The sequence below is a fragment of the Nicotiana tomentosiformis genome, chromosome 10 (genome assembly GCF_000390325.3).
Source record: "Nicotiana tomentosiformis chromosome 10, ASM39032v3, whole genome shotgun sequence".
Taxonomy (NCBI): domain Eukaryota; kingdom Viridiplantae; phylum Streptophyta; class Magnoliopsida; order Solanales; family Solanaceae; genus Nicotiana; species Nicotiana tomentosiformis.
Genome location: NC_090821.1, coordinates 3,172,277 through 3,189,509, shown reverse-complemented (window position 1 = coordinate 3,189,509; position 17,233 = coordinate 3,172,277). Strand labels below are relative to the sequence as shown.

At 35.7% G+C, this 17,233-nt stretch overlaps 2 protein-coding genes across 5 annotated transcripts; one reads left to right on the top strand and one right to left on the bottom strand.

Moving 5' to 3' along the window:
• The first annotated feature begins 242 nt into the window (after nucleotides 1-242).
• Nucleotides 243-8,035, top strand: LOC104104971 (V-type proton ATPase subunit B2). Of its 4 annotated transcripts, none has more exons than XM_009613191.4 (15): nucleotides 243-363; nucleotides 1,526-1,590; nucleotides 2,267-2,322; nucleotides 2,444-2,542; nucleotides 2,680-2,739; nucleotides 3,267-3,378; nucleotides 3,468-3,676; nucleotides 4,407-4,535; nucleotides 4,646-4,783; nucleotides 5,366-5,516; nucleotides 5,617-5,699; nucleotides 7,077-7,124; nucleotides 7,228-7,281; nucleotides 7,411-7,494; nucleotides 7,604-8,035. In XM_009613191.4, the coding sequence occupies exons 2-15, from the start codon at nucleotides 1,533-1,535 to the stop codon at nucleotides 7,787-7,789; spliced, it is 1,467 nt and encodes a 488-aa protein (XP_009611486.1). In that variant the 5' UTR covers nucleotides 243-363; nucleotides 1,526-1,532; the 3' UTR covers nucleotides 7,790-8,035. The 4 variants fall into 4 exon arrangements, with proteins under 4 accessions (XP_009611486.1, XP_009611484.1, XP_070043311.1 ...); XM_009613189.4 differs by lacking the exon at nucleotides 243-363 and adding an exon at nucleotides 485-720; XM_070187210.1 differs by lacking the exon at nucleotides 243-363 and adding an exon at nucleotides 485-720 and having other exon boundaries at nucleotides 3,267-3,382; nucleotides 3,472-3,676.
• Nucleotides 8,036-12,308: 4,273 nt separating this feature from the next.
• LOC104104970 (24-methylenesterol C-methyltransferase 2-like) lies at nucleotides 12,309-13,722 on the bottom strand. The gene has a single exon (XM_009613188.4). The coding sequence runs from the start codon at nucleotides 13,636-13,638 to the stop codon at nucleotides 12,565-12,567; it is 1,074 nt and encodes a 357-aa protein (XP_009611483.1). The 5' UTR covers nucleotides 13,639-13,722; the 3' UTR covers nucleotides 12,309-12,564.
• Nucleotides 13,723-17,233: the final 3,511 nt, after the last annotated feature.

The window sequence follows — 17,233 nt, the reverse complement described above, 5'->3', positions numbered from 1 at the left end:
GGGTTCTTGATTAAGAAAGTGAGCTTCCAACTCTCAGGATTGTCCAATGTTGATGGTGGTGGGGTGCTTAATATAGAATAAAGTGAAGAAGAGACATATATAATACGAAAATTAGGGTCTTGGACTTCTTTAGTAGCCCTAGAGTCTTGAACTTCTTTAGTAGTCATTGGAAAGTATAAATACAAAGCTAGTACGACACCCAATGCTATAACTAGTAATCCAATCAGTATGCCCGATGCTAGATCATACCAAGAAATTTCGGCCGAATCAACTGTTTTAATATTATCGGCAGATTTTTCCATTTCTTAATTGACAAGAGTGGTAAAGTAATATCAGAGAAGAAGTTAGAACTCGAAATTGCAGGTAGCAAATTTGTGATGGAAATTTATGTTGGTATGGTGGGTTTATATAGATGGTACCACGGCCAAATCCGACTTAAAAAAGGATTTACGCTTTTAAATCCAAATTGGAGTTGGAAAAGGAGAAGTAACAACTAATTACAGGTGTAACGTCTTTTTGTCTGCGTTTCTGTAATTAGAAGGAAAATTAAAAATAATATATAGATTAATAGTAATAATTTGAGGTTTTCCCATTTCGTTTAGTTTTTTCGCGTGACAACTCAATCCCCTCTTTCTCTCTCTTCCTGCGCGGCATCACGTTTGATTCCTTATTTTTATTCTCTCTCTGCGGTCCACCTAGTTTTGGGTTTCAGAAGAAAAGGTAAGCTCCTTTTTACAGATCCATTTTAGAATCTTCAATTCTTCTTCTTCGTTCAATTTATTAACTGCTTTTCAACGCCTTCGATTTGTTTCCTATTTACATCTGTATCCAGTCGCCTGCTTTTCAGTTTACTTGTATGTCCCCTGATTGCTCTGTATCACTGTTGTTATAGAGCGTTGACATTTTATGCTTGTTGTGTTACTGAATAGATGTAATCATGTTTTGTATTGATTAAGTGTGAAGTAATTGTACTATTTGTAGGCGTATATATATCAGCCAGTGCCATTATAACATTTATCCTAGTTTAAGATTAATGACTAGTTGATTGATTGATTGCCAGCATATACATTGCTGATTTTATAATTTACTCTGTCCGAAAATGTTTGGCACTTTTTAACTTTAGAGATTCAAACTAAGTGATATTTGACCAGATTTTAAAATGTCTTTTTTGCTCGTTTTGATATGAGGAGAATTGCGACTTATAGAATTCTTTTATCTAGTTTTTGAATATTTAAAATTTAAAAATATAAAGTAATCTAATCAGATTTAACTCAGGAAGTAGTCGAATTGACCTACATAAGGTAAAAATTGCTACACAAACTGTGACCACAATTCTTATCCTAGTTACATACTGAGGTATAGTTAATGGTTGATTCTTGGTGTATTATTGTTCATCTTGACTTAGGTAAGGAAAAATTGCTAAACGAATTGTGACGACAACTCTTATCCTAGTTTCTTATTGAGTATAGTTGATGATTGATTTTGGTGTATTATTGTTCATTTTTCTTTTTGTTTTGTTATTCAGGTTAAGCATGGGCGAGGCACAAAACAATATCGACATGGACGAAGGAACCCTGGAGGTTGGAATGGGTACGTTTATACTATCCTCTTCTTTTTAGCCCCTTCTGTTTGCTGGATTGAAGTCTATTTATGATTGTCATGATATAGATAAGAGCTAAGTTAAACGTGCTGTATGAGCTGAATGCCTCCGGGGTCCTTGCTTTACTGATAAAGTTTTCTCAAGTTGAGAGAGACGTGCACTTAAAGCCCCTTCTGATTTTCTTTTGAGTAGTTTGCATGCGGATAAGAGTGGTGTTTCCATTTCCTGATTTTAGCAGACCTCATTTATTAATCAGAGCAATCATTTCATTAGTATTCAATAATTTTTGTAGTTAGCAGGATTTAATTGGTAAATACTAGTATTAAAAAGTAAAAACCATGAATAGAGTGTGATGTACCTTCTGGTCATATGCTGGAATGAGAATATGTAATTAGATTATCAATAATAAATTTTTTCTGGTTCTCTCTTATTGTGTAACTTTCAGTCTAAACTCAGACATTTGTTAAAAATTTCTATGTAAGACTGATGGTGACTTAAGTCAGCGTTTCATCAAAAAAAAAAAAAAAAAAGAATATAAGAACAAGAGTACGATAGACCCTTGTGGTCCGGCCCTTCCCCGGACCCCGCGCATAGCGGGAGCTTAGTGCACCGGGCTGCCCTTTTTTTTTATATGGAAGGTGACTCCTAATGCTGTGTAAATTGCAGAATATAGAACTGTCTCGGGTGTTGCTGGACCACTTGTTATCCTTGACAAAGTTAAGGTAATCAGTGTGCACTTTGCTTTTGATATATTTTTCTTTTTTTTTTTGGTTTAATGTAGTTTGCTGTAGCTTTTGTGTTAAATGCAACTGGAATAATGTGTGCATGTGTTTCTCTTGTCAGGGACCCAAGTACCAGGAGATTGTTAATATTCGTTTGGGAGATGGAACAACTCGACGTGGGCAAGTTCTAGAAGTTGATGGGGAAAAAGCAGTTGTTCAGGTTTATTATTCTTTAGCATCGCTTATGGCTAGATTTGACTTTAGACTATTTTATCTACTAATAATTAGAACCTTCCAACAATTCTATAAAAATTGAATCTGCTAACGCGTGGTCATTTCCTCTTCTACTTTTACCAGGTTTTTGAAGGAACATCTGGAATTGACAACAAATACACGACTGTGCAGTTTACGGGGGAGGTACTTTATAACTCATTTTTTGCTCCTGACATTTGCTCCCAAGAGAGGTCGAGCCCTTCCCCAAGCCCTGCGTGAATGCAGGATGCTTTATGTACCGGGCTGCCCTTTTACTTTTGCTCCTTAAAATCTAATCAACATAAATCACGAAAAGAAGGTCCTTTGTTTTCATGACTTTCATTCAGGTCCATTAACATTGGACTGGAGTTATATGCAGTCTCCCTTTTTAGTCTTTTGATCTTCTCTCTTGCATTCAAAGCGTTGTATATGGCATGCAAATACTTGTCGAGCATAATAACCTTGACATAGTGTTAACATGCAACTTGTTTTGCATTTGCTCAATAATGGAAAACAATAAGAATGAGATGGATCAGCAAAGTAGGTACTAATCATATGGGCTATTATCGCCGATCAAAAATAAAATCATATGGGCTATTATCAATTTTTTTTTTGTAGAGAACATATTGCTTCTTTGCTTCTACTGATTTAGCATTTTCACTACTTTGTAACAGTTAACATCATGTTTGCAGGTTTTAAAGACACCAGTCTCACTCGATATGCTTGGACGCATCTTTAATGGTTCTGGAAAGCCTATTGACAATGGTCCTCCTATTTTACCTGAGGCCTACAGGGATATTTCTGGCAAGTTCTTAGTTCAAGCAAGTCCAGCTTTGGTTCTCATATAAGATTTCTCCTTTAATATTGTGCTACATGTAACTTGTCCATCTTAGGGAGTTCTATCAACCCAAGTGAGAGAACATATCCTGAAGAGATGATACAGACCGGAATTTCAACAATTGACGTCATGAATTCAATTGCTAGGGGGCAGAAAATTCCTCTTTTCTCTGCTGCCGGTCTCCCTCATAATGAAATTGCTGCCCAAATCTGTCGGCAGGCTGGTCTAGTGAAGAGGTTGGAGAAGTCTGAAAATCTTCTTGAGGTTAGTAACTTCTTGTATTGTACTCCAACCTTCCATTTCTATACAACTTTCACAGATTGTCAAACTATAACCATTAGAGTATATTAGAGAACCCCTATTGCTAGATAATCCTAAAGTACGAGTATTAAAATATTATGGATCCAAACAGAGTATTTATGATTTTGAGGATTCATTAAGCCGACCCAACTAGCTTTCTTTGGGTCAAACTACTTTTCAACCTTGTCTTAAACTCCATACCCAGTAAAATACTGTTTTGTCTTATGAAATGGAACAAGTAGCTATTGTATTTCCAACATCCAAATATGCTGATAATAGGAGGTCTGCCGCATTGCTTGAAATGGTCATTGAAACATGAACTGTCTTTCTAAAGCCTAAATGCGATATTGGTGGATTTAAGAATTTTATTGTTATCATTTAACACGATAGCCTTAGGTTACTGCATTGAAGGACCTCGTCACAGCATTACATCCAAGATGACAAAGAACAAAATATACGAGTCTGCATTTTTTTTCTTTCTCTTCTTGTAAAGTTGATTAACATATATCTCTAAAAGAGAAAACTGACTTAGTGTTAAACATTTTCAGAAAGATGTGAAAAACTGTTAGTTCCTCTCTTATTCCTTCTCCAATCTACCAGTGAATAGCTGGACTTGTGCTTCAGTTTCCACATTTTTGTGATTGAGTTGGATTCACATTGATGTAATTCTCAATTTTCTTCCTTGGTGTCCCAGAAAAGTGAAGATGACAATTTTGCCATAGTCTTTGCTGCTATGGGAGTGAACATGGAAACCGCACAATTTTTCAAACGAGATTTTGAGGAAAATGGATCCATGGAGAGAGTGACACTTTTCTTAAACCTGGTAATGCTTGGATTTCGACTCTGGCTGACAATTAAATATTTTGTTCTCCAAGATAATAATACTTTTTTAAGGTGAAGCTCATTCTTATCTCCTATGTTTTTTTCTCATAGGCAAATGATCCTACAATAGAACGTATTATTACTCCCAGAATTGCTCTGACAACTGCAGAATATTTAGCATACGAATGCGGGAAGCATGTGCTTGTCATTTTAACTGATATGAGTTCATATGCTGATGCTCTCCGTGAGGTATTGTTTTTCAAGAGTATGTCATAGCCTTTCAGATTTATCTACTCATGATTGTGTTTTATATGGATCTTTTGTTATAACTTAATATCAGTACAGCTCGGTTATGCAGTTTTATCTAGTGTTTTGAAAGCAAAAACCACAAAAAAGGTGAAGAGGTTCATGGGAATTGAAGCGAAATGCAATAAGTGAAGTGCACGATTTATGGAAATTAAAAAGAACACAAACATTTGTGGATTTAGTACTTCACTAATCACCTGATTAAAAAAAAATTAGTACTTCACTAATCAAATTGCAATCAAAATAAGTAGCTTCAGCATCTCATATACAAGTTTACAACCATACCATTTTAATCCATCTCGTCTAAATTGAGATTTGAAGAATCTGCAGCTTCTCGTTTGGATCACTTTGTGCGTCGTCGTTCGAAGCACACACTTCTCTGAAGTGCATGGCTTCACTTCTCGTTTTGCATCACTTCGTTGCTTTAAGTGATAAATTGATGGATTTTAATAACGCTGGTCTTATTAGAAGTTCTGTGTTTTCGTTTTAGACTACTGGGATCATACAATTCTCATCCTCTCACAGGTATCTGCTGCCCGAGAAGAAGTGCCTGGAAGGCGTGGATATCCTGGTTATATGTATACTGATCTGGCAACAATCTATGAACGAGCTGGGCGTATCGAGGGAAGGACGGGCTCCATCACGCAAATTCCAATTCTGACCATGCCAAATGATGGTAACTCACTGTCAAGCAATTCTTTTTTGGTTATTGCTTTTACTTCTGATTTCACAGTTATATTTGTTTACAAATCCCTACTTTCTGTTGTTTTGAACAGATATTACACACCCAACTCCAGATCTTACAGGTTATATCACAGAAGGACAAATATATATAGACCGACAGCTTCATAACCGGCAGGTATTATATATCTCTAAGGCTGAGTACTCATACACACTACCAAAAAGGGTAAAATTGTTGATTGTTATAGATCTTACGAGTAAGTGAGCGTTAATCTAGCTAAATTAGGTTATTTTTAGCTCTACTTTCTCAATCTTTTACTGTTGTTGATGATAGGAAAGCATTGATTTATGATGTTTCTCTAGATTGTTAACCTGAATTTAGTTTACCCTATTTTCGGAAACTAAGATAAGAAGGGAAAGGACCAGAAATGTTCTAGAGGGAAAATAGACAGAAAGGGTAACAATGATTAATGAACTCTTTGTTCTATTGTTAAGCTAAAACGTGGGAAAATTTGTGAATTTTTAACTTCTACTTTCCCTTCTCTTCTCTTCCCTCAATTCCAAACCTCAGAAAAATGGATAAGTAAATAGTACTTAAGCAGAGAATGTTATTAAACCCCTTTTCATTTCTTCCTTAGGAAGGAATTTGAACCAATGTGTCTCCTCTTCCTCTTATTATGTCAGTGTAAATTATGCTCTAATGTAAGACTTGATACTTTTATATCTTGCACTTGCACTTGCACATTGCCCTACACCTCTCCTGAACTGCACGCCACTAGTATTTAGAACTTCTAATTTACTTTCTAATTGGATTTTGGTAACCGAAATGAATATCGGGAAATGACGCATAGGACTTAAAGCGAGCTATTGTACTTGTATGGTGATAACCCATAAGGCCAGGCATTACGCTTTCCATGTCTTAGTTCTATTTTTCCCATGAAAGCCTTGATGTCATCAGATTCACCAGACATAGGCTTAATTGGCCAATTTCATCCTTGCATCTTAAGATAATCATTTGATGTTCATTTTTCAAAATGCTCGTAGGAGTGTGTTCAGTCAAAGGACATGTAAAATGGGAATCTAACTTAATTTTTGAGTAAATTTGCTTACTTTCAGAAAGTGAAAAAGACTTGCCAGAAAAAGAAAAATCATGTACAGTTATACTTTGGAAATTACGGTCATTCATGTGAAACAAAAAGATTTTTTTCCGGTGAAACAGATTTTTTTTTCTTTGCAGTAGACCATCCATTGTTTGTAATGCTTCATTCAATAACAGACTAGTACGTCGAACACTGAAGCAAGAATGTATGTGAAATACCTTACCTGATAAAAAGAGAATGTTTGTGTCTTTGTGAAGTACCCAGTTACTGTAAACGGCCCTGTTGCTTGCTAAGTCAAGTTTTTCTTTAATTTGGCAAATTGTCAATTCACACCACTAAAGAAGATTGCCACTACTGTTACTAGCCATTATCGTATGTCTTTTATTTCTTGGATAGCATTTGGGTTTTGAACAGAAATGACTCAAAAAGATTGTTTCCCTTTTGAACTGTAACAGATATACCCTCCAATTAATGTGCTTCCGTCCTTATCTCGGTTGATGAAGGTGAGCATGTGGACCTGTTCATTTTCTAATCTTACGCTTCTAGCAATTATAAAGGATGCCTAACATGTGATTATTCTAATTCAGCCTTTAAATATTTTTGCAGAGTGCCATTGGTGAGGGTATGACCAGGAGGGATCATTCTGATGTATCCAACCAGGTAAGTTGGAGTTTTGGTAGAAACGTATTTCATTGCTAGATTCATCTTCATTCCTTAAGCAAAGTTGATCTCTTTTACCTCTTAATGTTGCTAATTTTTACCTTTTGCATTGATCTTAAAATACTTTAGTTGTATGCAAATTATGCAATTGGAAAGGATGTCCAAGCAATGAAAGCTGTGGTTGGAGAAGAAGCACTTTCTTCTGAGGACCTGGTATGTAGCTGGCAAAATGTTTTTGGTTTAAATAATTAAGCTGTGTTTTGCCTTTGTTATCAATAATTCAATGATGAGATGACTTGAGACTCCTTCCTTGTTAAAACAGCTTTACTTAGAGTTCCTTGACAAATTCGAGAGGAAGTTTGTTGCTCAAGGAGCTTATGACACCCGCAATATATTCCAGTCGCTTGACTTAGCTTGGACACTTCTTCGCATCTTCCCTCGTGAGCTTCTTCATCGTATCCCAGCGAAGACCTTGGATCAGTATTACAGCCGTGATGCATCTAATTGACGGGAAGGAACTGGCTTTATACTTTAGTCTCTTGTACAATTACCTTGGTGCGAGCTTGACGATACGTTGGATCACAAGCTTTTCCTCTTTGTGCTTCTCCTTTCAGCTAAATAATAAAAATGGAGTATATTTAATGAGTTCCCAAAACAAAAGGCTTTACAGCATTTGGAAGACAATGATATTCCTCTCAGAACCAGTTATATCGTGTAATTTATTATCTGTTTTATTAAGAGGACATGCTGCCGAGTGCCGTGTATTGGTTTTGTTTAAAGTTCAGCAATATTAGGGCTACTAGGAATTATAAAGCCCTTTTTATGTACGTCAAAGGGCCAAATATACTTTCGAAAATGGTCTAAAAATATCCCTCGTTATACTATTGGGTTATATATACCCTTCCCGTCATACTTTGGAACAAATATACCCTTATTTTGGATGGAGTGTCACATGGCAGCACCAGATGAAAACGATTCATTTCTTCTTTTTTTTTACCTCTATCCGTTTTTAAAAACCCATCACCCGACCCGTTTTTTCAGTTTTGTTAAAGCATATATTTTGTAAAAACTGGAATTTTTTTTTGTAAAAACTGGAAGAAAAAAAAGGAATTTGCAAAATATATATTTTTAAGTCTTTTCAGTTTTTTTAAAGTATTTTTTTTGTAAAAACTGGAAAAAAAAGTCTCCTAAAATAGTGGACTACATATGCATTAGTTTTAAAAAAAATAAAAATATTTTGCAAAATCTTTTTTTTTCTAGTTTTTACAAAAAAATACTTTAAAAAACTGAAAAAAAATATATTTTGCAAATACTTTTTTTTTCAGTTTTTACAAAATATATATTTTGCAAATTCTTTTTTTTTTCCAGTTTTTACAAAATATATATTTTTCAGTTTTTAAAATATTTTTTAAAAAAATATTTTTTTGTAAAACTGAAAAAAAAGGAATTTTCAAAATATATATTTTTCAGTTTTTTAAAGTATTTTTTTTGTAAAAACTGAAAAAAGACTTTGCAAAATATTTTCATTTTTTTAAACTAATACATATGCAGTCCACTGCTTTAGGAGAGACTTTTTTTTTCCAGTTTTTACAAAAAAAATTTCAGTTTTACAAAAAAAATACTTTAAAAAAACTGAAAAGACTTAAAAGTATATATTTTGCAAATTCCTTTTCTTTTTTTTCAGTTTTTACAAAAAAAAAATTCCAGTATTTACAAAATATATGCTTTAAAAAAATTAAAAAAACTGAATTTTAAAACATGTCGGGTGTTGGGTATTTTAAAACGGATTGGGTAAAAAAAAAATGGGTCGTTTTCATCTGGTGCTATCACGTGGTACTCCATCCAAAATAAGGGTATATTTGTTTCAAAGTATGACGAGAAGGGTATATATAACCCAATAGTATAACAAGGGATATTCTTAGACCATTTTCGAAAGTATAAAGGTATATTTGGCCATTTGCGGTTTTATGTATGAAGCACAATTTATTGTTATAAGCTGATTCTTTTTGAATAACACAGCCTTGGATTAGACATGCTCTAGATTATGAAGTTACTTTTTCATGACGAATCCTGAAAAGTAAGTTTCATCAATTAAAGGAGTTGACAAGGCTAGGGCATGTTTGGCCATAAAAAATTTTGTCACTTTTTTCCGGAATCAGTGTTTGTTCATGAAAATTTCAAAATTTACTTCAAGTTGAATTTTGAAAAACTCCAAAAAGCTGTTTATCAAAATTTTTACTTCAAATCACTCAAAAAAATTTAAAAACAACTTCAAATTGTATTCATGTCCAAACACTACTCTAATTTTCAAATATCATTTTCACTTTTAAAAAATAAATCATTTTTTTTCGGAATTTTACAATTCTTATGTCCAAACACCTACTATAAAATCGATAGCTTCGCATAGTTGGTTCCAAAGATGATTTTCATTCAGTTAATTTCATTGCAAGAGTCTTAAGACGTCATTGAAAATCCGTATCGGAGTCATGTAAGGTTTATTAAAAGAAAAAACGCCTCCTACCTTAATTTTTAACATTCTCAGAGCTCAGGGATACTATCAATCTCGCCACAAACCTTTGGTGCTCGGACCAAATGTTTTATTAGACGAGTCCGCCTGTTGTAACTGTTGCTTTAAAAGCTGCTAATTTCACAAAAATAATATTTATACTGCTGTGAACGAGATGAAACATAAAAGATCTGATTTTATGAGTAAGTTGTCTAGTCCAGACCAAAAGGATCTCGTGCGTGCTACCCTGGTAGGGAAAGGAAGCACATGCTGCTAGATGTCAATGCATTTCTAACTGAAGATGTATCGCCTAAATGTGCACATTAAAAAAAAATCCAGTGCACAAAGTATTCTATGTTCGCGTAGGGTTCAGAGAACGACCGCACCCTAATGGGTGTGATGCAGATAACTTACCCTAATGTTTCATTAGTAGCTGCTTCTACGGCTTAAAATCGTGATCACACAGAAACAACTGTACCGTTGCTCCAAATCTCTTATTTATTGCCTAAATATGCACATGCCCCTCTGAAAGTTTTCTCTCCCAAACATATTCATCATTAGCAGTAATGATGCTGGAATAACTGATTTACTTGATTAATGAAATGCACGCATAACTGGCTGGACCTAATTACGTATATTTGCAATAAACAAAGTACATTCAGATCTGCAAAGACCAAGTTATGCCACAAATCCAAAAGCACAGGCACATGCCATGCCACTATTGTTTCAGTAGATAATTAAATTACTCGCTCAAACTGCATTTAGCAGCATTTTGCCACAGAAAAAGTATTGTTAAACCGAACATTAGTATGCACTTTGATAACAAATATTCTTCTTACTTAGTGCTTAACCATATATACAAATTGAATAATCTTAAAACAGGCCTCTGCAAAACAGATTAAACAAAACCCCTCGACCAACCTAACAAAAACCAATACGCATTGTAACATTTTTTCTGTTAACGAATATTTTTTATAACTAAAGAATGGTCTCTTCAGATTCCTACATTTTTACCTATTTCCATTTTCCGGGGCAAGCTCATATTATAAAACTCAAATTCTCCATATTAACCTAGTCTCGATCTCCCTATCTGCTTTTAACATTAGATAAAGAAAACGGAAAAGGGCCAAACCTGCCCCTTAACTATCAGAATTGATATAAAATTGCCTTCCGCCTATCGATCCAAATTTGTGGCTCTAAACTATCCTTAAAACTAACAGCCTATAAATTTTAAGAAGAATTAACTCAAATAGCCGTCCATCCAATTGTTTAAACTAAAAATAGCCGGTAAATGTATAATATATGTATAACTTATGTATTACATGTGTATAATTATATATATTCAATGTATAATCCATGTATATGGCTAGAAAAAAGTAAACAATAAATTTTAATGACATGTCTCATTCTTACTGGACCCTTGCATCTGTCAAACCCACCCTTGGATTTGTCATTAAACTCCACCCTTGGATCTGTTAAACCCACCCATATAGCCCCACCCGTTGGACCGACCCGTATGACAAAAAGAACCGGCCTCTCTTCTTAAAATACACATAGTCCTCCGTTGATTATGGCCCTTCTTCCGGGGCAATTTTGGCCCTTTTCCATAAAAAAAAAGTAGTAACTTTTGTTCCCTTCCAATTTTCAATCATCAAAACATTTTACAAAGACCAAATGCGCTATTACCTTTCTTTCGATATGTCTAGTAGTCCTTTTCAAGTTTCATTGAATCGAAGGGGAGAGTTGGCGGGGCAGCCACTTTGCGACATTGTGGCAATTCCAGTTGTGACTTATGTCATAGCTTTCAAACTGAAGGAAAACTATTGTTCACAGATTTATTTGACTACAAACTAGTAACTTCTATTTACTTCTACGACTTCACCTTCACAAGGGTTATTTGGGGCATAAAAAGTACTGGAGGACCACAAGAGGACATCACATGAGCAAGCAAATCACTCAGCTAAACAAAATCACGTGTAAATGTAATATAGTACTAATAATGCAGGCACTAGACATGCAGCAGTTGAACAGCAACCTAGAAAGAGCCAAAATCTCAGCCTCAAAACTGATCCGCCAACTTAGCTGGCCAACACAAGCTCCAAAATTGCTAGCAATACTATTCAAACAAGAGATCTATAGCACACAAAAGTATCTAAAAATTACCCACCAAATAATACTAGTACGTAAAACACAGCTGGAAACAGATTACCCCTTCCACTTGACATCCAATGCCGCATTAGCATCAAAGTTTCAATTCTTTTCCATAATTGTGCCATCACAGTTTCAGGACTCTTTTCTTTTCGGATAAAGAACTTCTATTTTTTTTTGGATAACCATTGTGTTCAGATTAGCCAGAATTTGAAGCCGAGACTTCGTGGTTCTCAACACACCCTTGGGTGCTCGGATAAAGAGTTTTCAAAGCTCTCTCCCCCCCCCCCCCCCCCCCCCAAAAAAAAAATTGACTATCATCACCAAAAACTTGGGATTACAGAGAGAAGGGGGGTACACAGAATCAACAGCATTTCCACCACAAATTTCAATGTAATTTAACTAAAGATGGATTCTTTACTAGTTTAGGCCTTGGAACAAATAACCAAAGATATCTTCTACTACAAGAGACGCAATATATCAAGCTAGAAATTATACAAAGAAACGGAAAGGTCAAAAATGCCATAAAATTAAATCCAATAAACCCGAAAAAAAGAACATAGATCACCAAATAAAACAACAGTACTCTGAAAATAACCTTCATAGTCAATCTCCTAATCTGAAGATGGCTAGTGTTCTTCAGGCTTTCTACATAGAATCATATGCATAGGACTAAAAATCCCTTTATCACCACCTTTAGCCAAATAATCCGCAGTCACAAACAGCATTTTGTGCACATCAACTGTACCCTTAGGTGCAATACCAAGCCAAGAAAGAACTGTAACAACAATATGGTTTCTCCAATAAGCAATTCTCCCCATTTTCAGCCTCGTCCACCACGGGTTCGCTGGCGGCTTAGCTAAATCTTTCTCTTTTACTACTTCAAATCCAACTGCCCTAGCCACGTCAGCAATGTCACTGTAATTTCTTAAACCAGGTAATGCATCACCCCTTTCAATACCGTGGATTATCTCTACGTGTTCCGGGTCATCCGAATTGTACAATTCGGTTGTGACCCATTCGTAGGACACGTACATGGATCCGGGTTTCAAGACCCGGTAAATTTCGCTGTATACTTCTTCTAGCTTTGGTGCATGGCATGTTGCTTCAATGGAATAAGCTCCGTCGAAACTGTTGTCATCAAATGGCATTTGTAGGAAATTACCACAAACAACTTCACACTGTGAGTCCAGGCCCGCTTTCTTATTGTGAGCCCGGGCCCGGTTTACTTGGTACTCATTAATGGTGATGCCAACAATATTGGCACCTGAATGAGCTGCGATAGCTCGCATTGGCCCGCCAACCCCGCAGCCTGCGTCCAGAACACGGGCTCCGGGCTTGATGCCCAATAGATCCACGGCCATCTCCTCGTGAAGTCGAGTGGCTTCACGATGAGATTTGCCGGTGATTGCAGGGGAAAAATGAAAAGATTGACCCCAACCCCATTCGTAAATATCAGTAACGAGGTTATAGAAAGTGTCAACAAAAGCAGGGACATTTTCGGTAGTTTCAATTTCTTTGGGGCGGCGGAAGAAAGACCAGTACTGTTTGTATTTGTCTTGGACTTTCTCTTTAGCAATAGAGCCGCCGGAAAGGTTGACGGCGCGTTTACCTTTAATCTCGGCGGAGCCAAGGATGCAAACGAACCAGTAAAGGCCGCCGGCGAGAAGGGAAGCGGTGGCAAAGAGAGTGAGAGAATCCATGGCGGAGAAAGAGGAAAGTGAGAAGAAAGACAATTGTGAGAAAAGAGTGCGCCTTTTTATTATCAAAGGGTGGAGTGCCTTTGTTTGAATTGTGTGTTTGATATTGGCACGATGTGGTTAATGACAGTCACGTAACGACGCGACTACATCACGCATGAGGTGTCATAGGTACAGGTGGCCAGAGAAGACTTTATAAGTAAGTGTTTGGACTATGTTTGAGTTTGAGTTAAAGTTGAAAATATCTTAAATTTGAATTCGTAAAGAGATGGTAAGAACTAAACGTAATTTCAACTAAAAAAAAAGATAGAAGAATTAACCCAAATAACCGTCCACCCTAGAATATAAATTAAAAATAGCCAGCAAATATATATTATATGCATAATTTATATATTAAATATATATAATTATGCATAATCTATATATATGACTAGAAAAAATAAACAATTAATATGGCCGGCTATTTGTGTAAAAATCCCAAAAAGATATTAGACTTGTGATAGAAAATTAATACAACATCTCCTCTCGAACTATTATGAGATTCTTATACCTTATATATAGTCTTCCAAATTTAACTACCAATGTGGGACTTTGGTTGCACATTTAATAAATATTCTTTTTTTTTATTTTGATGTTGAGGTATTTAACTGAAAAAGAATTTAAGAAACAAGACTTTTTACACCTAAGTTAAATTACAATATCAAACCACCCTTACAACCAATAATAAAATTTGTGGTGGTAAAATTTCATGTGTCTTTAAATTTTCTTTCTACTATTAAGAGAATGAACTTTTATATCAAGTGAGTCAGTGCAAATTACATCATTAAGGGTAAATTTTAGAGCTTGTGAGTCTATTGTATAGGGTAAAATCGGTTTACATTAAATGCTCGTATAACAGAGCGACACGTGGAATCGAAAACAGATGAAAAGCGAGACAGATGAAAACCAAGACCGTGGGAAACAACTCCGATTGGCACCGGAAAGTCCCCGAAGGGAATATTGCTAATAATGACAAACGAATGCCTGCCACCCGGTGGCATTTAATGAGGAATATTCTGCAGTATTAAATACACAGCCCATTATAGAGAATTTTGGCACTTTATAGCATGTCGTTATACATTCTTCAATAGTCCCCAAAATTATCACTTAAGAGGGTTTGATCCTAAGACCTTGTTCCTTAGGTGCAACTATAAATAGTGACTTCAATAGCCATTATAACGGACATGAATTTTCTAAAAAACTTATGCTATATACTATTCAAAAGCTCAATAATACTTTATTTCTTGTCTACTAATACTTACATTACTGCCTCCGGAAGCTCTGCTCCCGGAATCAAGCTATATGCTGCTTTATCTCGATTTCAACGCTAAATCTTGCATTTTATTTAATTTATTTATCATTTTGGGATCAACTATACCGTTTTACGGGTAAACATATACCAAAAAGAGAAGGTAAACAACCATTAAGGTTTGAAGATTATGTTGCATTTGCTTTTTCAGTTGTATAGGAAACTGAAAAATTGGAGAACCATCAAAATATTCAGAAGCAATTTCTGGGGCTGACTCGGCCAAGTGGCTGATTGCAATGAATGAAAAAATTGAGTCTCTCCACAAGAATGGTACTTAGTCTCTTGTGAAGCCGCCATCATGAAAAAGAATTATTGATTGCAAATGGGTCTTCAAGAAAAAAATAGCATTCCAGGGGTTGAAGATACGAGGTATAAGGCACGATTAGTTGCAAAGAGCTATAGTCAGGTACAAGGCACAAGGAGTTGATTTTAATAAAATTTTCTCACCTGTTATTAAACATAGCTCTATTCGTGTCTTGCTTGCCTTCGTTGCCATGTATGATTTGGAATTAGAACAACTTGATGTTAAGATAACTTTCTTACATGGCGAACTTAAGGAACAAATATACATGCATTAACCCGAAGGATTTGAAATTGAAGGAAAAGAAAATCATGTTTGCTTGTTGAAGAAATCCTTGTACGGATTAAGGCAGTCTCCAAGACAATGGTATAAAAGGTTTGATTCCTTTATGTTGGGTTATGGTTATTCGAGGAGTATGTATGATAGTTGTGTTTACTTTCGGAAGTTAAATGATGGTTCATCTGTGTACCTATTATTATATGTTGATGACATTCTCATTGTTGCTAAGGATTTAACAGAAATTTACAATATGAAAGGTCAGCTGAAAAGTGAATTTGAGATAAAAGATTTGGGAGCATCTAAAAAAATCCTTGGCATGGAGATCAAAAGAGATCGAAAAGCCAACAGGCTATTTCTGACCCAGAAGAAGTACTTGGAGAAAGTCTTGGAGAGGTTTAGCATGAAAGATGCTAAACCAGTTAGTACCCCCTCTTGCTGCTCATTTTAAGTTATCAGTTACTCAATCCCCGCAGTCAGAGGAAGAAGAAAGGTACATGGCACAAGTTCCTTATTCCAGTGCAGTCGGCAGTATTATGTATGCAATAGTTTGTACACGTCCAGACATTTCACAAGCAGTGAGCGTGGTAAGCCGGTATATGACTTGCCCTAGTAAAGCACATTGGCAGGATATGAAATGGATTCTCAGATACTTGCGAGGTACTTCAAACACACGTTTGGATTTTGGGAGAAATACTAACACTTTGGTTGGTTTTGTAGACTCAAATTATGCAGGTGATCTTGACAAAAGAAGATCACTAACAAGCTATGTATTTTGCATTGGTGGTTGCGATATTAGTTGGAAAGCTACATTACAACATATAGTAGCTTTATCTACTACCGAAGCAAAATATATGGCAGCGACCGAGGCAATCAAAGAAGCCTTATGGTGGAAGGGTCTATTTGCGGAACTCAGTTCACATCAAGGTGGTCTTACCATTTTCTGTGATAGTCAAAGTGCCATTCACTTGACTAAAGATCAGATGTATCATGAGAGGATGAAGCACATTGATATAAAGTATCATTTCATCCGAGAAACCATTGCTAAAGGAAATGTCTCTATTCAGAAGATCAATACTAGAGACAATCCTGCTGACATGTTCACAAAACCTCTTCTAGTATCCAAGTTCAAGCTTTGCCTGAACTTGATTGGCATTTATGAAGAATAATTTTTGCCCATTGGAGTTTTTGTGGATAAGGTGGAGAAAATTTACTATATATAAGCCGAAATTAGGCCAAGGTGGAGATTTGTAATATGACCATTAATTTGGCTTCTTCTCAAGTGGGGGCCAAATTTTCATGACATTTGCCATGACATAATATCCACTATAACAAATTTATGGATCATGACATTTGCCATGACATAATATCCACTATTAGGCCAAAGATTTCTTGCTATAAATAGAGGAGCTTCTCCTCATTTGTAAACACACCAATTCAAGAGCTTTTCACTCTTGTCTTTCTTTCTCCTCATTTATTTCATTATAGAGTATTTTGTAAGAGAGTGAGTATTGGGAAACACTTGTGTGAACCTTTTTTCTTTGGAGTGGTCTTGTGAGGTTATTCTATCGGGGTATTTGGGACTAATTAGAGTATTTATTTTAATTTTGTTCTCTCTTTTGTACTCTTGTTGGTATAGTGAAATTGCTCCTCTCCGCTTGTGGACTTAGGTC

What these genes read in the sequence shown, in the direction of transcription:
- LOC104104971 (XM_009613191.4), top strand. Translation starts at nt 1,533, where the DNA reads ATGGGCGAGGCACAAAACAATATCGACATGGACGAAGGAACCCTGGAG. An exon ending in AACCCTGGAGGTTGGAATGG is followed by an intron (nt 1,591 to 2,266) that starts GTACGTTTATAC and finishes TGTAAATTGCAG; the next exon opens with AATATAGAACTGTCTCGGGT. An exon ending in CCTTATCTCGGTTGATGAAG is followed by an intron (nt 7,125 to 7,227) that starts GTGAGCATGTGG and finishes ATATTTTTGCAG; the next exon opens with AGTGCCATTGGTGAGGGTAT.
- LOC104104970 (XM_009613188.4), bottom strand. Translation starts at nt 13,638, where the DNA reads ATGGATTCTCTCACTCTCTTTGCCACCGCTTCCCTTCTCGCCGGCGGC.